The 19,799-nt window shown below is 39.9% G+C and overlaps 1 protein-coding gene across 1 annotated transcript in view; it reads left to right on the top strand.

The window, feature by feature from the left end:
• Nucleotides 1-18,808, top strand: part of Qser1 (glutamine and serine rich 1) — a 64,767-nt gene extending 45,959 nt beyond the window's left edge. Inside the window, 6 exon segments of the mRNA NM_001139493.2 lie at nucleotides 766-983; nucleotides 6,098-6,235; nucleotides 7,962-8,059; nucleotides 10,747-10,899; nucleotides 13,182-13,277; nucleotides 14,873-18,808. Coding sequence (NP_001132965.2) covers nucleotides 766-983; nucleotides 6,098-6,235; nucleotides 7,962-8,059; nucleotides 10,747-10,899; nucleotides 13,182-13,277; nucleotides 14,873-15,013 — 844 coding nt within the window. The 3' untranslated portion in view covers nucleotides 15,014-18,808.
• Nucleotides 18,809-19,799: the final 991 nt, after the last annotated feature.

Genomic DNA, 19,799 nt, shown 5'->3' with positions numbered 1-19,799 from the left:
AAATGGAAAAGACAGAAGGTATAAAATTTATTGAATCCAACTGTGACGGAACCTCTCAGGAGCCCTCTTTTCCATCAGTAGGGTATAAGAAATAAATGATTGTTGGGGTTACAGCAAGATGATTGGGGGCTAGGGGGCACACAGACATGTACATTATCAGGTCAGCACATAGTAGGCCTATCAAAGATCAATGTGCTTGGGTTGTCTGCAGCATGAGTCTGGGAGGTAACTGGTATGACTGACTCTGTGATAGGTATTAGAATGTGGGTATGACCCTAGGTACTCTCATCAATCTACTGTCATCAGTGGGTCTAGGTTAATTAAGATCACCACCTATTTTCAAGCTGCTGATCCAGGTGTCATGATGGACTTTAACCACAGAAATTTTTAGATTCAGCATCGGACAAATCTTCAGAGGTCTGAGACCAGTGCGTTTGCATTTCTGTGTCAGAACTTAGTAACCACCCGAACATCAGAGCTGGATTTGGTTTTCCATATCTCATATTCTCTGGGAAATTAATCCATAAGGAGTTTGGTGGGATAAAGATTAGGTTATTAGTCCCTTAATAATTGAACACGGAGTGTCAGTCTCAATCTGTTTCAGAAAAATGCTATGGGAGTTATTCGAGTTGTGTGTAGCATATGAACTTTATTTTGGAAGTGTTGATCTGAGCATGTTTAATCTTATTAATCATAAAAGTTCTTTTTGTTTTTTTAATCTTAAAAGATTTAATGATTTTAATAAAAAAATTTTTAACATTGCAGAAATATTCCATCTAAACCAAGTAGTATCAGTAAAACTTCTGACCCACCAGTATCAAAAACTACAACTATAAAAGCCCCTTCTACAAAACCCAAAGCGAAACAGCTCAAAGTAAAGGCTGAGCCACCACCAAAGAAAAGGAAGAAATGGAAGGAAGAATTTTCATCCTCACAATCTGAATCGTCTCCTGAGGTCCGTTCTAGCAGTAGTGAGGATGAGGGTGAGTTCCCCAAGAAATTAGTATTTTGATACTTTTGGATGGTGTGCAGGAATGGAGGGGATGATGGTGGTGGCAGTTCAGATCAAATTTGCTCAGTTGATATGCAGGTTGATGCCACAGTACAAAGTTCATTGTGCTTTGTACAAACTACACCCTACAGAACACAGTTAGTCTACACGTGTGGCTCTGGAAAGCAGGAAAGGCAGAGCTCACTTTGATGTGTTCTAGCCTAAGGAATACCAATTATCTACTAAGTCTGGGGGTTACAAGGCCTACCGTGGGGAGATGGCTCAGTGGCAGTTCCCAGCAACACATCAGTCAAAGCACAACTGCCTGTAATTCCAGTTCCTGCACACATGTGCTACACATAAACTCATGGATTCGCATAGATGTTTACATAAACAAAAGTAATTAACCTTAAAGAAAACATCCTGTGGTCCCCAAATCCTACATCTGTGTTTATGCCAGAAGACAAATCTTGGATGAAACAATCCAAACTGTAATTAATTAGTATAATATGATAATATGACATTAAATATGTCTATCAATATTTGCCGTAGTAGAGTTTAAAACATGTACAAAGCAAGAATATACAGCACTTATTCTATTAGCTATCAAAACATGGAGTATAATATGTACAAGAAATTTCAAAGGGTTCAGCAGAGGACAGAGGCTGGCAGTCTTGCTTACAGACATCTGATTGCTGCCCAACTTTTGTGGATAACAGCCCACAGATACTGTTTGGAAATACATGATTTCTTATAGTTGTACTTTTGAGTTGTGGTACAGAGACCATGTGACCAGAAAAAAGCTAAAGTATCCACCATATGACTCTTGAGGAAAGTTTACTGGAGCTCATTCCTCTAAGACCTAACAATAGAGACAAAGGAAATGGAAGGCAGGCTGTTGAAGCCAAGCTAAAGCTGGGAGTCTAGGGTCTTTATAAACAAAGGAGAGTTTTTGGAGGAACTCAAGTTAAAGCAATATGACAAGATTTTAAATGTGATCGTTAGACCAGTTTCAGGCAAAAATGACATCAGAACCCAAGTAGTGGAAACAAATGTAAGAAGCAAGACAGATGCTTTGTTTTCTGACAGAATCTCCCTAAGTAGTCCTGGATGTCCTGGAACTCACAGAAGGCCTCTTGCCTTTGCATCCTGAGTGCTTGGATTAAGGGTGTGTGTGATTTTTGTTGTTGTTAGTTGTCCTCTGACCTGTAGATGCGTGCTGCAACAAACTGTCATATGTGTACACATACAAGATAGCTGTGAATTAAACATTCAAGATAGAAGCATATGTATTAGTATTATAAGGAAGTTCACTGCCCAGTATATATATTTAAAGCCTTATTTGTGCTTTTTGCAGTTAGTTACTTACTGCTTAGGGGGACTTGGTTTCTTTCTTTCTTTTTTTTTTTTTTAAAAGATTTATTCATTTATTATATATAAGTCCACTGTAACTGTCTTCAGATACACCAGACAAGGGCATCAGATCTCTTTACAGATGGTTGTGAGCCACCATGTGGTTGCTGGGAATTGAACTCAGGACCTCTGGAAGAGCAGACGGTGCTCTTAACCACTGAGCCATCTCTCCAGCCCGGGACTTGGTTTCTTAATTTGTAATTAGACACTCAGGTTAAAAAGGAACAGTTTTCTAGCATAAGTAACATGGTTTACCACTAGGTGTCACTAGTTAAGCAGCATGACACCTATAATATGGGTTTAAATGCTGGTAATTTTATTTTCACTTGTAGAGTTTGTATGTATGCTTGCATGTATGCGTGCATGTGTAAGTGTACGTATGCTGTGGCATACGTCAAGTCAGGGGAGAACATTGGGAGTCAGTGCCCTCTGTAGAGCAGGCTGGTCTTGAACACAGATCCTACCTCTACCTCCCAAGTGCTGGGATTAAAGGTGTGTGCCACAACCACCAGGCTCCATTAGTAGCTTATTATTGGAATGGTTCCTTGTCCTTTTGTGGCTAAATTTAGGATGTCTTGATTTTTGTCTCTGAGTTGAATTTGTTTTTTGAGATAGGGTCTCTGTAGGTCCCAATTCTATACAGTTCAAGATGACTTTGAATTCCTGATGCCCCTGCCTCTACCTCCTCAATGCTGATATTAGTGGCTATAGTCTGAGCTTTAAACTTGTATTATATGCATAATTTTAAAGTATTAATTCCCATACTATATGGTGTCTTTTTAAATGTTTTATATTATGATGAAGCCCAAATTACTGATTCTGTTTCTTGTGTTTTGTTGTGGTTAAAATCAAATCCATTGGCATCAACATTTGAACTTTTCTTCTTAAGAGTTTTATATTTAGGTCCCATTTTATTTTAGAATATTTAAAAAGTAGCATTTAGGATTGGGGTGTGGCTTAGTAGTAGATTTGTCTGACATGCCTGGGACCCTGAGTTCAGTCATTGATACGGGAAATAATTCAGTAGTGTCACCACTGCTGTCATCCAGGAGCCTTCAAATGCTGTGAAGCTGCTCAACGTGCAGTGGTGAGTACAGGTTTTCTAGGTTCCACATTTTACCTGGAACCAGCTACATCTTATCATTCATAAATACCGCAAGGTTTTAGGGTTTTCGTTTGTTTTCGATTTTGAGACAGGATCTTACTAGATAGCAGTGCCTCTCTATGTGTACTTACTACTTGCTATATGTCCAGACCAACCTGCCTTTGCCCTCAAAGTGCTAGGGTGCGAGCCACCATGCCTAGCCTGGTTTTCATTTTGGAGTCAGGGTTCTCACTACTTAGAACTAACAGACATTACTTAACTTGTTAATTATGTGGTGTGTGTCTGTCTGTCTGTCTTGTCCATGTTTGTGGAAATGTGGATTTTGTGCATTTGAGTACAGTGCTTGCAGAGGTCAAATGGGTACGTTGAATCCCCTGGAATTGGAGTTACAGGCAGCTGTGATCGCCTCACCATGGGTGCTATGAATCAAAATTACATCCTCCCCAGGAACATATATGTTCTTAATCACTGAGCCATCTCTCCAGTTCCTAGTTTTGACCTTATTTTAAGACTTGTTTTCATTTTCTAGGTATGACTATTTTGCTTGTATTTATGTATATGTGCCCTATTTGGGACTCCTGCCCACAGAGGCCAGAATAGGGCATCAGTTTTTTCTTAGAATTCCAGGTCCAGCCAAGTTCTCTGGAAGAGCATCCAGTGCCCTTAACTGCTGAGCTATCTCTCCAGTTCTGGCCTTTATTGAACTCTTAATCCTTGTGCCTGTAAGAGGCCTCCTGAGTACTGGGATCCAGTCATGTGCCACCAATCCCATTTAATCCTGCAGTCTTAGATAGAATTTAATGTGCATAGGCTATGTTTGCATCTAAAATTAGTACATGTCACTAGAATTCTGTAATGATTTTAAGTGTAGAAATAAAGAGAGTCGGATGTGGGTCACTCACCCTATTTAATCCCAGCACTTGGGAGGCAGAGGCATGGAGAGGCTTGCTCTACAAAGCGAATCCAGGGCAGCCAGGGCTGTAACACAGAGAAACCCTCTCTGAAAAACAAACACAAAGGAATTAAAAAATATCTGTTTTTTGTGCATGTCGTGTAGTGTTTTGTTTAATCTGGTTTCTTGAAACAAGAGCCTCACTGTGTAACCTTAGCTGCTGGGCAATTTATGTAGACCAAGTTGGTCTTGAACTCACAGAGCTCCTCCTACCTCTGCCTCCCATCACTATGCCAACTCCTGGCTTTCTTACTAGACATAGAGACATCGCTGAGATTCCAGCCAGGACAAAAGAGAAACTAGCTCTCACCTGGCATGTGTCAAATGCTCCTGTGGTGCCAGGCCTCACAGTTAGGTGGGAAGCTTTTTATATGCCCAAGCTTGAACACTATTCATTCTTAACTCCACCACTACCAAGGCTCTGTTCTAGAAGGCTGCTTCTCTAGGCTTTGTTCTGTATTACAGTGCCACAGTGCTGGCCTGGTGACCCATACCTATAATCTCAGCACTTGGGAGGTGAATGCTTTTGAAGACTGCTAAGTGCAAAACCCTGCGTCACAGAGCAAAACAAGCTCTGCCATGAGTGTGAGTGTTATGTGTACCAGGCTAGCCTCAAACATGGCACATTGCTGTTGATGACCCTGAACTCCTGATCTTCCTGTCTCACCTACTAACTGCAGGGATTGCAGGTGTACGTCACCACAGTCCCACTCATCTGGAATGTTTTTGTCTGTCTGTGCCTAGGTGTGCTTGCATGTGTGTGTTGATGCACATACATGTAGATAACAGAGGTTGCTGTCAGTGCCTTCCTTCGTTCCTCATCACCTTTTTCTTCTCTGAGGCAGGGTCTGCCATTTGAACCTGGAGCCTCATGATTGGGCAAGAATGGCTGGCCAGCAAGTTTCTAAGGGCCCTCCTGTCTCTACCTTCCCAGTGGTAGGACTAAAAGTATGTGCCATGCCAGGCATGGTGGTGCATGCTTTTAATCCCAGCTCCTGGGAGGCAAAGGCAGGTGGATCTCTGTGAGTTCAGCGCCATCCTGATCTACAAATTGAGTTTGAGGACAGCCAAGACTGTTACATAGAGAAACCATGTCTTGAAAAAGAAACAAGGGGTTGGGGATTTAGCTCAGTGGTAGAGCGCTTGCCTAGCAAGCCCAAGGCCCTGGGTTCGGTCCCCAGCTCCGGAAAAAAAAAGAAAAGAAAAAGAAACAAAAGTGTGTGCCATTCTTGGCTTTTAAATGTGGGTAAGTGGGTGGCTGGAGAGATGGCTCAGTGGTTAAGAGCACTAACTGCTCTTCCAGAGGTCCTGTGTTCAATTCCCAGCAACCACATGGTGGCTCACAACCATCTGTAATGGGATCTGATGCTGTCTGCTGGTGTGTTTGAAGACAGCTACAGTGTACTCATATGAAATAATGTGGGTAATTGGAGATCTGAATTCGGATCGCCAACACTTTACTGACTGAGCCATCTATCCCACCCTGCCTGAATTGTCTGTAAACAAAGAATCAGAAAGAATTAAATTAGAAGAAATATTTGTCTTCAGTCTTGTTTATAGGCTACCAATTATGAAAAACAATGTTACAATAGTCAGAAAGGAAAAAAATTAGTGTCCTGTCTCTTATTCATCCTAGGCTTTGAGCCTCCAGCTCCCTCTGTCACTCGTTTTCTAAACACAAGAGCAATGAAGGAAACTTTCAAGAGTTACATGGAGTTGCTCGTCAGCATTGCTCTGGATCCTGACACCATGCAAGCCCTAGAAAAGAGCAACGGTATGACCTGCTAAGAAGCTCATTCAAAAAATTTTGTTTAAATAAATTTTCTCACTGTTGTCTCTTTTGTTTTATTTTGTTGTTTGTTCTTGGAGTTTTGTGTTTGTTTTAAGACAATGTCTCCTTGTATAGACAAGGCTAGCCTGGAACACACAGATCCCCAGGCCTCTGCCTTGCAAGTGCTGGGACTAAAGGTGTGCACTACCATGCTTGGCCTTCTTTATAATTAAAATTATTAAAGAACTCTAGTAACATATACTAAACTTTTAATGCAAACATAGCCTTTGCATGTATAAAATTTCACTTAAATTCAATGGCAAGACCGCAGAATTAAATGGGATTGGCGAATTACTGTAATCTTAGCATTTGAGTCGCAGAGGCATGGGGATCTCTGTGTATGCCACCATACTTGACATTTTCCCCCAATGCTTACCTGTTGTTTATTTATATATTGTGGTATATGTAATGTATGCCAATATTGTGCTGGTAAATTAACAGTTTGATAACCCCAACTATTTAATATGTCACCAAGAATGATTAATTTGTTTCTGTCATACTGTTACTCTCCCCTTTTCTAACATAACCATTCTGACTCATTTCTGACAATGGGTTACAATTGTTTTTCTTCCCCTACTTTTTCTTTGCCCCAGATTTCAGTGAAGTACACACCTTTAATCACAGCATTCAGTAGTCAAAGGCAGATGTGTCTGAATTCTAGGCCAGCTAGAATTACATAGCGAGACCCAGTGTCAAACAAACCAAATCTTTGAATGGGGTTGTAATTAATGATAAGGTACATACTTTACCAGTGTGTGCAAGGCCCTGGTTCCATCTCCAGTACTAGCCAGAAAAACGAGTCTTATTCATACTCGATAACTTAGAATGTTAAACCAGTTTGTATTTTGTAGCATTACTTTTGTTGGATAGTAAATGAGATTTAGAGGAGTTAACCGTCCTCCTAGTGCTCATTCTTTTGTTTTAGTTGAGATAAGGGATTAGGCACGGTGGTGCACATATTTAATCCCAGCTCTTGAGAGGCAGGAACAAGTGGATCAATGCTCACCTGGTATATTCACCTGATCTATACCAGTTCTGTGCCAGTCAGAGCTGGCTATGTAATAAAAACTTGTCCCTCCGGAAAAAGAAAGAAAAAGCAGGGGGCTGGAGAGATGGCTCAGAGGTTGGGAGCACTGACTGCTCTTCCAGAGGTCCTGAGTTCAAGTCCCAGCAACCACATGGTGGCTCACAACCATCTGTAATAGAATCTGATGCCCTCTTCTGGTGTGTCTGAAGATAGCTACAGTGTACTCATCTATAATAAATAAATAAATCTTTAAAAAAAAAAAAAAAGAAAAAGCAGGACTTGGGCAACAGATGCTATTGCTGTGTTAAGTTGATGCTGCTTCCTTGCTCATTTGATAAACTGAGTGTGCAGGCTGACCTTTGTTCTGAAAGGTGAATGCCGTTTGTTTGTTTAGAGACAGGGTTTCTCAGTGTAGCCCTGGCTGTCCTTAAACTCAGAGATCTTCCTGCCTCTGCCTGCACATGCTGGGATTAAAGGTGTGTGCCACCACCTCCAGCTTAATTAAATGCCTACTTCTTAAAAGCTTTATTATACATAAGCCATCACATTTAATGTCCTCTAATATACAGGTTGTTTGAGGTTCCCCCTCAAAAGGGGGAAACACTTATGTTGATTGCTTATCTCATTAAATTATTATTTCAGATGAGCTTCTTTTACCACATATGAAAAAAATAGATGGCATGCTGAATGATAACCGGAAAAGACTGCTTGTGAATCTTCATTTGGACCAGCCGTTCAAGGTATTTCCTGTTAGTGATGTCTTTAGCAGGCTTCAGAGTAGTCAGTCTCAACGGAATAGAACGAGGAGCTAACTGAGTCATTCTTACTTTGGTAATTTTTGAAAATATAACAAGATTAGTTTATGCATCATAAGTCTATTCAGCATATTTTTAGCTTCTTGTTTGTGTATTTATGTTTAAATTCATTTTCAGTTATTTATATGTAATGTGCCTCCTATAATTTTTTGTTTCCCAAAAGTGTTTTCTTAAACTGTCATATTCAAGTCTTATGTTTCTTTTATGTTTTTATATTTTCCAAAGACAAATTTTTATTTTCTGTGTGTGGATTAGTGTTTTATTTACATGTACTTTGTGCAAAATGTGTGTGCAGTCCTCATATAATTTCTAAAAGTGTACACATTTTGGAATGGAAAGATGACTCAGCAGATGAGAGCACCCACTGCTCTCCAGTGGACCCAGGTTGGATTCCCAGCACCTACACACACGGTGGCTCACAACCATCTATGATCCAGTCTCAGGAATCCAGTGCCCTCTTCTGCTGCATATGCAATACAGATAACATTCATGAACACCCTTGTTTGTGTACACTAGCTGGGTGTGTGGGAACATACCTATAATCTCAACACTCGGAAGGAGATTTAGCAATGTAAGTTGGTATTTTTGTTACTTGCAGTATAGAACTGAAAGGTAATCTGAACTCAGAAAATTTATCATAAAAGCTACTCAGTCTAGAAAACTTCCCAGGCCTCCTATTTAATGTGTAACATTGTGAACTATCTGTTATGTCTCCTTCAGCAGAGTTTGTTATTGTCGCCATTGATGGTGATTACATACATTTGTGAAAAAAGCTAATTTTGTTTAAGATTTATTTATCTTATATATGTGAGTACACAGTTGCTCTCTTCAGCCACACGAGAGGATGGTATCTAATCCCATTACAGATGGTTGTGAGCCACCGTGTGGTTGCTGGGAATTGAACTCAGGACCTCTAGAATAATCAGTGCTCTTAACCGCTGAGCCACCTCTCCAGCCCTGTTAAATATTACTTGAAATGCTTCAAATAGAAGACCAAGAAAAATGTTTCCTTTAGAAACAATTAGCACCATGAGAACATGGTAGATCATACCTATAAGTTCAGCATTCTTGAGGTTGAGGCAGGAAGATGACCACAAGTTCCAGGCCAAGTTGGCCTACGTAATAGGATCCTATATTAAAAGAAAAGAAAAGAAAGACTAAACAAGAGAAATATGGAAGTGGGGCATATCGTTCAGTGAGCATTAGAATGCTTGCCTGAAACACGTTAGCCAGGTTCAATGCTCTATACAACCCCCAAATAAAGGAATGAAAAAATACTTAGCCCCACTTGCTATCATAAACTTGGTGCCTTTTTCATTTAGATTTATTTAACCCTTGTGTTTATGCGTGTCTTATTTACATGCATGTAAGTGCACCACAGGCATGCAGTGCCCTCAGGGGTCAGAAACAGCATGCAGCCCCACCAGAACTGTAATTACAAACAATTGTAAGCCTTCATGTGGATTCTAGGAACCAGCCCTGGTCGCCTGCAAGAGTAGAGTGTTTAATAAACACTGACATATCTCTCCAATCCCAATGCTATAATTTTAGAGTAGGTCCTAAAGCTTCTAATGTTGGTGGTGCTCTGTCTCTACCCTGAAGGATTTTAGCATTGTATTCTCATTGGAAAATATAATTTATAGTCTCTTTACAGTCTTGAAATTTCATTTGTTGTGATTGACAATTCTAGATCCAGAATTATTTAAGCGGGGTATTTTTTTAAGTGCAGAGTACCTATGTATGTGATAAAAGCACAAGTAATGTGAGGTAGAAATTGATGGTAGTTCTTCAGTAGATACGCCAAAAGTTTTACTATGTTTATCAAATTTCATTTCCCTGTTATACTTTGAACTAAGAAAAATTTTAGTTTTTAAAATGTACTGTTTTCAGGTTCACAATACCAGTTTGTAAAAAGTGTCAGTCTGGAATAGAACAGTGAAAATTAAATTACATCCTGAATCATACATGTAACAGCATTTTTACCCCTTACTGTCATAATAACTCATGCTATTCTAGCTAAATCGAGTTTTAGGAAACTGGTCAGTCATCATGTTTGTCCTCGGGGTTTATTCTGTTACTGTGTGCAGCTTTTCACGCCACAGAGCCTTATCCAGCAAATGAGGGCACTAACATCAGACTAGACCAGGACTGGTTCTGCCATGTGGCCACTGCATCATCAGGGCTGGCTCCCTGTCTGTGGAGAGCACACTCTCAAACTCTGGTTCAGGATCTTATCCCACAAGCTCTTTCTATGCAGGACAAGAAAGCGAGAGAAGTAAGACAGGAAACACAGCCATTATTCTTGCTATCTGTCTATATCTTCATTTAGAGTCTGATGGCTCACTGTAGCTGGTTTACCTCTGGTTCAAGGTCTTAGTCACAAGGGCTTTGAAGAACACGTATGTTTTTACTTTCCAGTCAGAGAGGGATTACTAATAATAATTTAGGGTTCCTTCAGCATGGTATACTGTTGCTCAAAAAATTAGGACATATTATTAGCCCAGATTCAAGGAAGGGATATATGTGTGTGCTTGTGTGTATATAAGTTTTGAATAGCTGAATTCAGATTAGTTTTCTTCTGATGTCATTTATTATCCTTTGTTATTTTAAAGAATGCTTTGGAAAGTTTTCCTGAACTGACAATTATTACTCGAGACTCTAAAGCAAAGAGTGGAGGATCTGCTATTTCTAAAATCAAAATGAATGGCAAAGCTTATAATAAGAAAACTCTAAGGACTTCTAAAACAACCACTAAGTCTGCACAGGTAAGAATGTAGTGCTTAATAAGTGAATACCTTTTCCAGTTGACACGGATCCTATGAAACCATTGAAATAAGCAAGTGTGTTATTATAAAGGGTCAGCACTTTGGGGGAGGATAAGTGGCGTGGTCTCAGGAGCAGGCACTGTTGTTTGTCTTCCATGTATATATGCCTGAAGTTACTATACTTGGCAAATAGTGAATACTCACAGAAATTTTTTTTTTACAGAATTTATAAAATAGAGTAGTAAGGGAAACTATCTGATGTGTAAGTTTATGTGTTTATATGTAGTTTTAAACTAATTTTTAATTCATTAAAAATATTTACATGCAACATACTTTGAAATATGTGTATCCATTATAGAGAAGTAAACATGAAAATTGATGGTTTTTTTTACCTATTCAAAGTCATGTATACAGAATTTGGAAGCACATGTATATGCGTGAGTATACACTATAAGATTGAATATTAATATACTTCTAAAGTCACTAAAATGATATTTGTTCATCTCCACAGTATACATTATTGCAATCTTTTCAGTATAATGATTTCACATAAAAATTGTATTCTCGGGGGTTGGAGAGATGGCTCAGTGGTTAAGAGCACTGACTGCTCTTCCAGAGGTCCTGAGTTCAATTCTCAGCACCCACATGGTGGCTCACAACCATCTGTAACAGATTCTGGTGTATCTCAAGATGTACAATGTATTCATATCCATTAAAAAAATATTTTAAAAAAAATTGTATTCTCAGCTCAGTGAGGGTGGCACATGCCTTTAATCCCAGCACTCAGGAGGCAGAAACAGGTGGGTCTCTTGAGTTTGAGGCCACCCTGGTCTACAGATTGAGTTTCAGGACAGCCAAGGCTACACAAGAAATCATGTCTCAACTTATTTTGTATATGTTGGTGGTGCATGCCTGAATCTCAGAACTTGTCAGGTAGAAAGATGAGGAGTTTGAGGACAGCTTCAAGCTACAGAGCAGTATCAAGGGTAGCCTGTCCTCTATGTCTCAGAAAAAACAAACAAGAACTAGAAATATATTCACAAGAGCACAAAGTATGTAGTTAACACAAAATTGTTCTTAATTAAAATCCAGAGTGCCAGTGGACATGGTGTCACATGTTTTTAATCCAGAGAAGGGCAATGAGAGCTCTGTAAGTTGTAGGACACCCAGGACTACATAGTGATCCTGTCTCAGAAAACTATGGGGTCTGGAGAGATGGCTCAGTGGTTAGGAGCACTGACCCTTCTTCCAGAGGTCCTGAGTTCAATTCCCAGCAACCACATGGTGGCTTACAACCATCTGTAATGGGATCTGATGCTCTCTTCTGGTGTGACTGAAGACAGCTTAAATACATCTTTAAAAACAAAAACCTGGTAATTTTTATTTTTCTCTCTCCCCCGGACCCCCACTTCTCTTCTCTGTTTTTGAGACAAGGTCTCACTATGATGACCTGACTTGGTGTATAAACCAGGTTGGCTTTAAACTCATCTGCTTCTGGAGTACCAAGACTAAAAGCATATGCCATCACGCTTAATTTAAAATTATTTACTTTATGCAAAGAAGAGATAGACCCCCCCATTAACTGTCTAAGACGACTACAACAAAATCCTTTGTGTATTTACAGTGTGCCAAATACAGTTCTAAGTACTGGAGTGCTAGAGAGATGGTTCCATCACACCTATATACATAATGAAAGACAGTGGAATAAATCAGAGCATTGGAGATACCATAGTAAAAGCTAGTAAAACTCCATGTTTTCATATAATTTCTATTTAATGGATAGGGATGCAATGATAAACACATAATAAACACAAAGTTAGCCAAGTTGGAGGATAAAAAAAATCCTGTGTGAGGTGCATGTAATGTTGGGAGATAAATGGCAGGAGGGTCATGGGTTCAAAGCCAGCCTCAACTTCATGGAACCTGTTTTAAGAAAGAGATAGAGGTCCTACAATTCCGGCACTGGGGAGACAGGCAGACCTGAGACCTAGGCCAGCCAGAGCTGCAGAGGGAGACCCTGACTCAGCAGGAGGATAAAGCAGGTAGCGCCTCCACTCTTGCTATCTAAAATATTTCTATTTAGATTTTTTATAATGCTAATTTGTTTTTTCAAATGGCATGTACTCATAACATGATAAAGAGGAACTAAAATATAATTTAAATTTAGGCTCCTATGTGTATGAATACAGCCTCATACCTCGCCATATAAGACATTTTTCAGGTTCTTGTATAATTACCTCTGATGTTGCATGAAGGTGCCTGTGACCATCTTTCTGTTTTAGGAGTTTGCTGTTGATCCTGAGAAAATACAGTTATATTCGTTATATCATTCACTCCATCATTATAAATACCATGTTTATCTGATTTGTAAGAATGAGGTAATTTCTTTTTATTTATTTAAAATGAAATAACATGTTTTCTGAAAATGTGTTTGTTTTGCTTGTTTGGGTTTGTTGTTGATGTTGTTTGTTTTTTCAAGACAGGGTTTTTCTGTTTAGCCCTAGCTGTCCTGGAACTCACTCTATAGACCAGACTAGCCTTAAACTCAGAGATCTGCCTGGCTCTGTCTCCCAAGTGCTGGGACTAAAGGTGTTCATCACCGTGGCCTGGCTCACTAACACCTCTTCTAACCAGTGTACTGTAAAGTAAGTGTGTGTGTGTGTGTGTGTGTGTGTGTGTGTGTGTGTGTGTGTATGTGCACGCACGCATTTAAAATTTTTTATTCTATGTGTTCACCTGTATGCATGACTGTGCGCAATGTTTGTAATGTGTTTTCAGAGGTCAGAAGAGGGCATTAGAGCCTCTGGAACCAGAGTACAGACAGTTGTAAGCCACCACATAGATGGTGGAAACCAACCAGGTCTTCAAGAGCAGTAACTGCTCTCAACTGCTGAGCCTTCTCCAGCTCATAGTGCTAGTTTTATGACTCAGTTTAAATTAGCAGGACGATACCCGATATGCTAGGCAACAGCCTCAAACAGACAGATGTTCCAAAGTCTAAAGGAGGAAGTAAAGATGGTGGATGCAACTTGTGTTGGCTCTTTTGACAGTGATATGAGTTAGCGTTCACATCAGTATTTGTCATTTAGGGGGTGCTAGAGACATAGCTCCCTCAGTGGTTTAGTACGTTGCCTGCTCTAAAAGAGGACCTGGGCTCTATAGCACTCATATGGTGGTTCACAACCATCTGTAGTTCCAAGGACTCAGATACCCTCTTATGGCTTCTATAGGCATTAGGTATATGGGTGGGTGCATATATGTGCATTCAGGCAAAACACCCTTTATATAAAATAGTATTTGTTATTGGCTTTTAAGACATTTGGAAGGAAATTCAAATCATGAAGCAGCTGGGTATCTGGTGGCACATGCCTTTAATCACAGCACTTGGGAGGCAGAGGCAGAAGGATCTCTTGAGTTTGAGGCCAGCCTGGTCTACAGAGCTAGTTCCAGAACAGCCAGGACGACATAGAGAAACCTTGTCTTGAAAAGCAAAACAAGGGGTTGGGGATTTAGCTCAGTGGTAGAGCGCTTGCCTAGGAAGCTCAAGGCCCTGGGTTCGGTCCCCAGCTCCGAAAAAAAGAACAAAAAAAAAAAAAAAAAAAAAAAAAAAAGCAAAACAAAATAAGGCATGAAGCACTTTACCAAGACTTTTACTCTGCCCCGTGGAACCAAGATAACAGGAATTGGTCTTATCCAAACTTACCTGAATAAAAAATATCATTTGCTGTGGCTGGGAGAAGGTGAGTGAAACTGATCAATTGAAAGGCTGGGTCATGGCTCTAAACGCAGCACTCAGGAGTGAATTCAAACCCCAGTCTATATAGTGAGTTCTGGGCTAGCCAAGACTACATAGTGAGGGCCTGTCTCGTTTCAAAACAAAAACAAAAACTGTGTGTTTGTAAGGCTTTAGAAAGGATTTAAGTTTAAAGTGGTATGTGTAAATTAATGCAACAATTTATTTTTTTTATTTTAGATATCATCTGTACAGAAAAAAAATGAAGATTTAGGACAGGAAGAAATTGTTCAACTTTGTATGAAAAATGTAAAGTGGGTGGAGGACCTATTTGAAAAATTTGGAGAACTTCTAAATCATGTACAACAGAAATGTCCCTAACATTTCCACAGAGTCCACCTTTTTATAGCACTAATGAAGTGTGGAAGGCCATTGTCACAGATCATCCAGTCCTCTGGCAGAGGGGAACTGTGACCAGACAGTGATGCTGCCACAGAAGCCAGTCCTTTTATCCTAATGAATGGTTTTTCTATTCTGTAAACTGTGGGGTGACTGGAACATTTCACAAACATCTTCTGTCAATTGATGAAGCATGCACTAAGAATAATTTTACTGCTAGAGAAATGATATTCAAGTGATCTGACTTTCCCCCATGACGTGTCAAAAGTAAAGAAGCAGCAGAGCTCGTTCATGTCTGGCCACAGTGCAGAAAGTATTGTACGCTGTGGAAGGTGATCTGGTGTGTGGCCTCTCGTATACAAATGTCTTCAGTTTAAGCACGAAGCTCAGACGCTGCACTCTGCCCTATGGACTCCTTTAACATGTCCGGGAAAAGGTGTAGAACTGTGCAATTCTGTGACTGCTTTGTGTCGAGTTACATTGTGATAGAAAAAAAAGTAACTTACTATTTTCCCTATTTCAAAGAAAAGTATTTTTGTTTATAGTGTGTTTTTCCTTTGGAAATTTTTCAATTGTACATTTTATTTTACTAATAGTTGTATTTTTCACAAGAAAATGTGGTTTTAGTTGTTCTATCTGTACTTCATTGTTCTCAGTAGACCCTGTGTGGGTACATGTCATTTACATTGTAGATTCTGTCTGGAAGGGGACATTTTTGTTCATACCCTTTTGCCATAGAATTATTCATTCGGTGCTAGTATTAGTTTAGCTTTATAAGTGGGACTGTGTGAAACACTGCATTTACTTTCATATTTCATAAAATAAATTTCTTACCAATCTAGCACTTGATTTATAACTGATTTGTCAACATAAAAATTAACTATTGCCAGGCATAGCAGTTCATGCCTTTAATCCCAGCGCTTGGGAGGCAGAGGCAGTCAGATCTCTTTTGAGTTCAGGCCAACCTGGTCTACATACTGAGCTCCAGGACAGCCAGAGCTACACACTGAGACATTGTCCCCCAGTACTCCCCACTCCCAAAATTAACTACTGATGCAGCGTGGTAGCCCAGTGGGTATAGGCGCTTGCAGCCAAGCGAGAAAACCTGAGTTCCAAGACCCACACTGTGGAATAAGAGAGCCAGCTTCTGCAAAAGTCATGTCCCCACACACGCAGATGATCAGGCTGTATGCAGTGTTCCACACAGCTCTACATATACACACACAGATGATCAGGCTGTATGCAGTGTTGCACACAGCTCTACATATACACACACAGATGATCAGGCTGTATGCAGTGTTACACACAACTCTACATATACACACACAGATGATCAGGCTGTATGCAGTGTTCCACACAGCTCTACATATACACACACAGATGATCAGGCTGTATGCAGTGTTGCACACAGCCTTCAGAACTGGAAGTGGAGTTCTCCTTCGGTGCCTTTAACCCATAAGCACATTAGTGTAGCTTTCTTAAGTTTGATAGAATTTCAAGTGGTTTAGCTGAAACAGTGAATGTATTAGGTTCAACATGACCTTGTGTTGTTTATTTTTGTTGCCAACAGGATGCCTTTTTGGGAAGATTTAGAAGTGTCATTCTGAACGGTCACCTTTTTTAGGATTCTGGAGCAGTTGTAAATCATCAAACCTTTGTTTATTTTACCACCATTTAGTGCCTTACTCCTATCTAGAAAGCAGTGTTACTGTCCAGTGCCCAAATAAGACATACTTACATGGACAAACCTGTTGTCTTGACTTTTGAGAACAGACAATTCTTACACTTAAAGCTTCTTAGTAAGCTGACAAGAGTTGAAGTTAACATGCCACTTGGTTTAAAGATGAACACTGTCAATGAAAATGAATATCCGAGTTAGGCGTACATATTTATTTCTGGTGATTGTCTTATTAAGAGCAATATCCTTAGCATTTTTGCCTGCTGCTTGACTCAGTGGTACCAAGTCATGGGAATTCTCTCCAGGGTCAAATGTTCCATTTTTGAAGGTTTTTTAAAAACCTACTTTGAGAACAGAAGCAACCTGTTAGGCTTATTTTATGTAATGGCGATGCTGTCGGCAAGAGAATGATGAGGCTTCATTTTATAAGCCGAGGAGAGCGGACGCAGCCATATTCCGTCCTGACAGCATTGGCCCTGGACACAATATCTTTCCAATGTGGAACTGACAAGCCCCTATGCCTTTACCTTCATCTTGAATGAAATATAAGGTACATGTTTGAACCTTTTCATGAATAAATCTCTTAAGATTAATCTTATAATACCCATTTCTTTATTGTTTTTGTAGTTTAAAGCAGGGCCTCACACCCTAGCCCAGGCTGGTCTAGAACTCACTGTTTAGGAGTTGGCTCCGAATTCATGGCACCCACCTGTCTCAGCCCCCAGAATATCGGGACCCTAGGCATGAGCCACCATGTCTGGCTCTCCACTTCTTGAGAACTGCAGTCGTCCTCTGCCTGTTCACAGCTGCAGTCCTGCGTAAGCCATTTCACATAGAGAAGACCAGGTCCTGTGATCCTCCTCCCTCAAGACCCTGCTGTTTAGATGCATTTCACCTCCCATTTATTCTTATAGTAGGAAATAATCAGCCTCAGGCCTTAGAGGAAAGTAGGATTATCTTATGTCCTTTATTCTCTATAAGAAGCTAAATAAATGTTTAGTCGGTTAGTGTTCACCAGGGAATCTGAAATGTATGATATATGAAAACAGTTAGGTTGTAGACAAAGAGGTGAAGCACATGTTGACTTAAGCTAGGAAAATGTCAAGAAAGATTGGAGTCTCCTGCCTGTAGAGATCTGGAGGGTTGGGGGTTGTAGCTCAGTGCTTTACACTTGACTAGGATGTCTGAGGCACTGGGTTCCCTCCCCAACCCTCATCCCTCAAGCACACGAAGATATCTGGGGTAATTTCATGTAAAAATTATTCTCTGTTGATACCCCAGAAAACTGGTTGCCAAAGGGGCCTCCTTGCCATTTTGATATAACCTAGTTACTACTTGATCCCTAATAAATCTAAATTTATCGTGATTTATCACAGTAAGTTGAACTAGAAACTATCCGTTTTCCTATGGTTTTGCCAAATTGAAAATATTGGTAAGATAGATATTAATCATTTTAAAATGTTTAATAAATTTTCCTATTTTTCAAAGTTCTAAATTTATTTAAAAAACTTGAAATTTTATAGGTGGGGTTATCCATTAGGGCTATTTTCAAAGCTTCACATTTTTAAGCTAATTGTTTTTTATTAATTTACTGTTTACTTTCCTTGGCAGATAAACGCCAACCTGCAGCTCTAAAGATACAGCCGTACAGCTGTTTCTGTTTGTGTGGGTGTCCATCACTGCCTCAGATGAGTGGGTGGAGGAGGGTCTCTTTCCCGGTTTCCTCACAGTTCCCTCTGCGCACTGGATCCCCAGTGAGATCAGTGTGGGGGTTACTGAGATAGCTGTGTTTCAGGTGTAGGTAACAAAGCTTAATGTTTTAAATGTTTTGTTTCACAAAAATGCTTTTCAAGTACAGTGAAGTAGCCCAGGAGATGCATTACTCGGACATACAGCTCTTGACATCTGTGTTCACAAGTGCATGTTTTTGGAAATTACCTCTTGAAAAACAACTAAGGCTAAGGATACAAAAACCTGCATTTGTAGTAGTCCAGAATTTTCCATTGGTCCATTATACCATGTATGGAGAGGTGAAGACAATTTTGTATATTTGTTACTAACTCAGATCATTAAAGTGAAAACACTTTTTTTAAACAAAATCAGAATGTGTTTGGATTTTTTGTTTCTCTTTTAAGAATTAAAAGAGACAGGTACTGTATAACTGAAAGCTACACGTCGTGTTCATATTCTTGGAGATACATAAAGTATTAGCAGACTAGGCTGTGCAGTGCCAGCACTTGGAAGCAGCTGGAGGCAACTTAAGGCCGAATAGTGAGACCACATCTAACCCTAAACTCAAGTATTTCAAGTGAAGTTATTGTCAACATTTAGTCTCTTAATTCAGGCTATTAAAAACACTGGTTAGGGGCTGGAGAGATGGCTCAGAAGTTAACACTGGCTACCTGCTCTTTTAGAGGACCTGGGTTCAATTCCCAACAATCACATGGTGGCTGACAACTGTAACTGTAGTTCCAAGGGATCCAATACCTTCACACATGCATGCAGGCAAAATAGCAATGCACGTAAAATAAAAATAAATTATATGAAAAAATATACCTCTAGGCAAAGCTTTATAACAGAATAATTCAAATTAAAACAAAACACTGGTTTTTCATCCCCTTACTCAGAAAAAGCCTTACAAGTGCTAGAAAGATGCATGTTCTTGTAGGGGATCTGCATTTGATTGCCAGAGCCCACGTGGTAGCTCACACTCATCCATAAATCTAATCCCCAGGGATCTGACACCCTCTTCTGACCATCACAGACTCCAGGCATGCAAGACATACACAAACACACATGCGGACAAAAACTCAAATCACTTACCTGCCAAAGTACTTCAAGATCCTGTAAATACCCCTAACTCTGCCCTACTGTCTGGAAATTGCTTGCAAGCTTGGTGGTCTGAGTTTGATCCCTAGAACCATGCAAAGCTGTAGGGACAACTGACTCCACAAAACTGTCCTCTGATCTCCACACATGTTCCTTGGCATGTTTGCATCCTCTTCCTGTCATACACAAAGTTTAATTAAAACCAATACTACATCTTTTTCTTCCAAATAGGAAGATTTTATTAGAAAATGTGTATATTGG

Source organism: Rattus norvegicus, chromosome 3, assembly GCF_021556685.1.
Source record: "Rattus norvegicus strain SHRSP/BbbUtx chromosome 3, alternate assembly SHRSP_T2T, whole genome shotgun sequence".
NCBI classification, from domain to species: Eukaryota; Metazoa; Chordata; class Mammalia; order Rodentia; family Muridae; genus Rattus; species Rattus norvegicus.
This window is presented reverse-complemented; position numbering and strand designations above follow the sequence as displayed.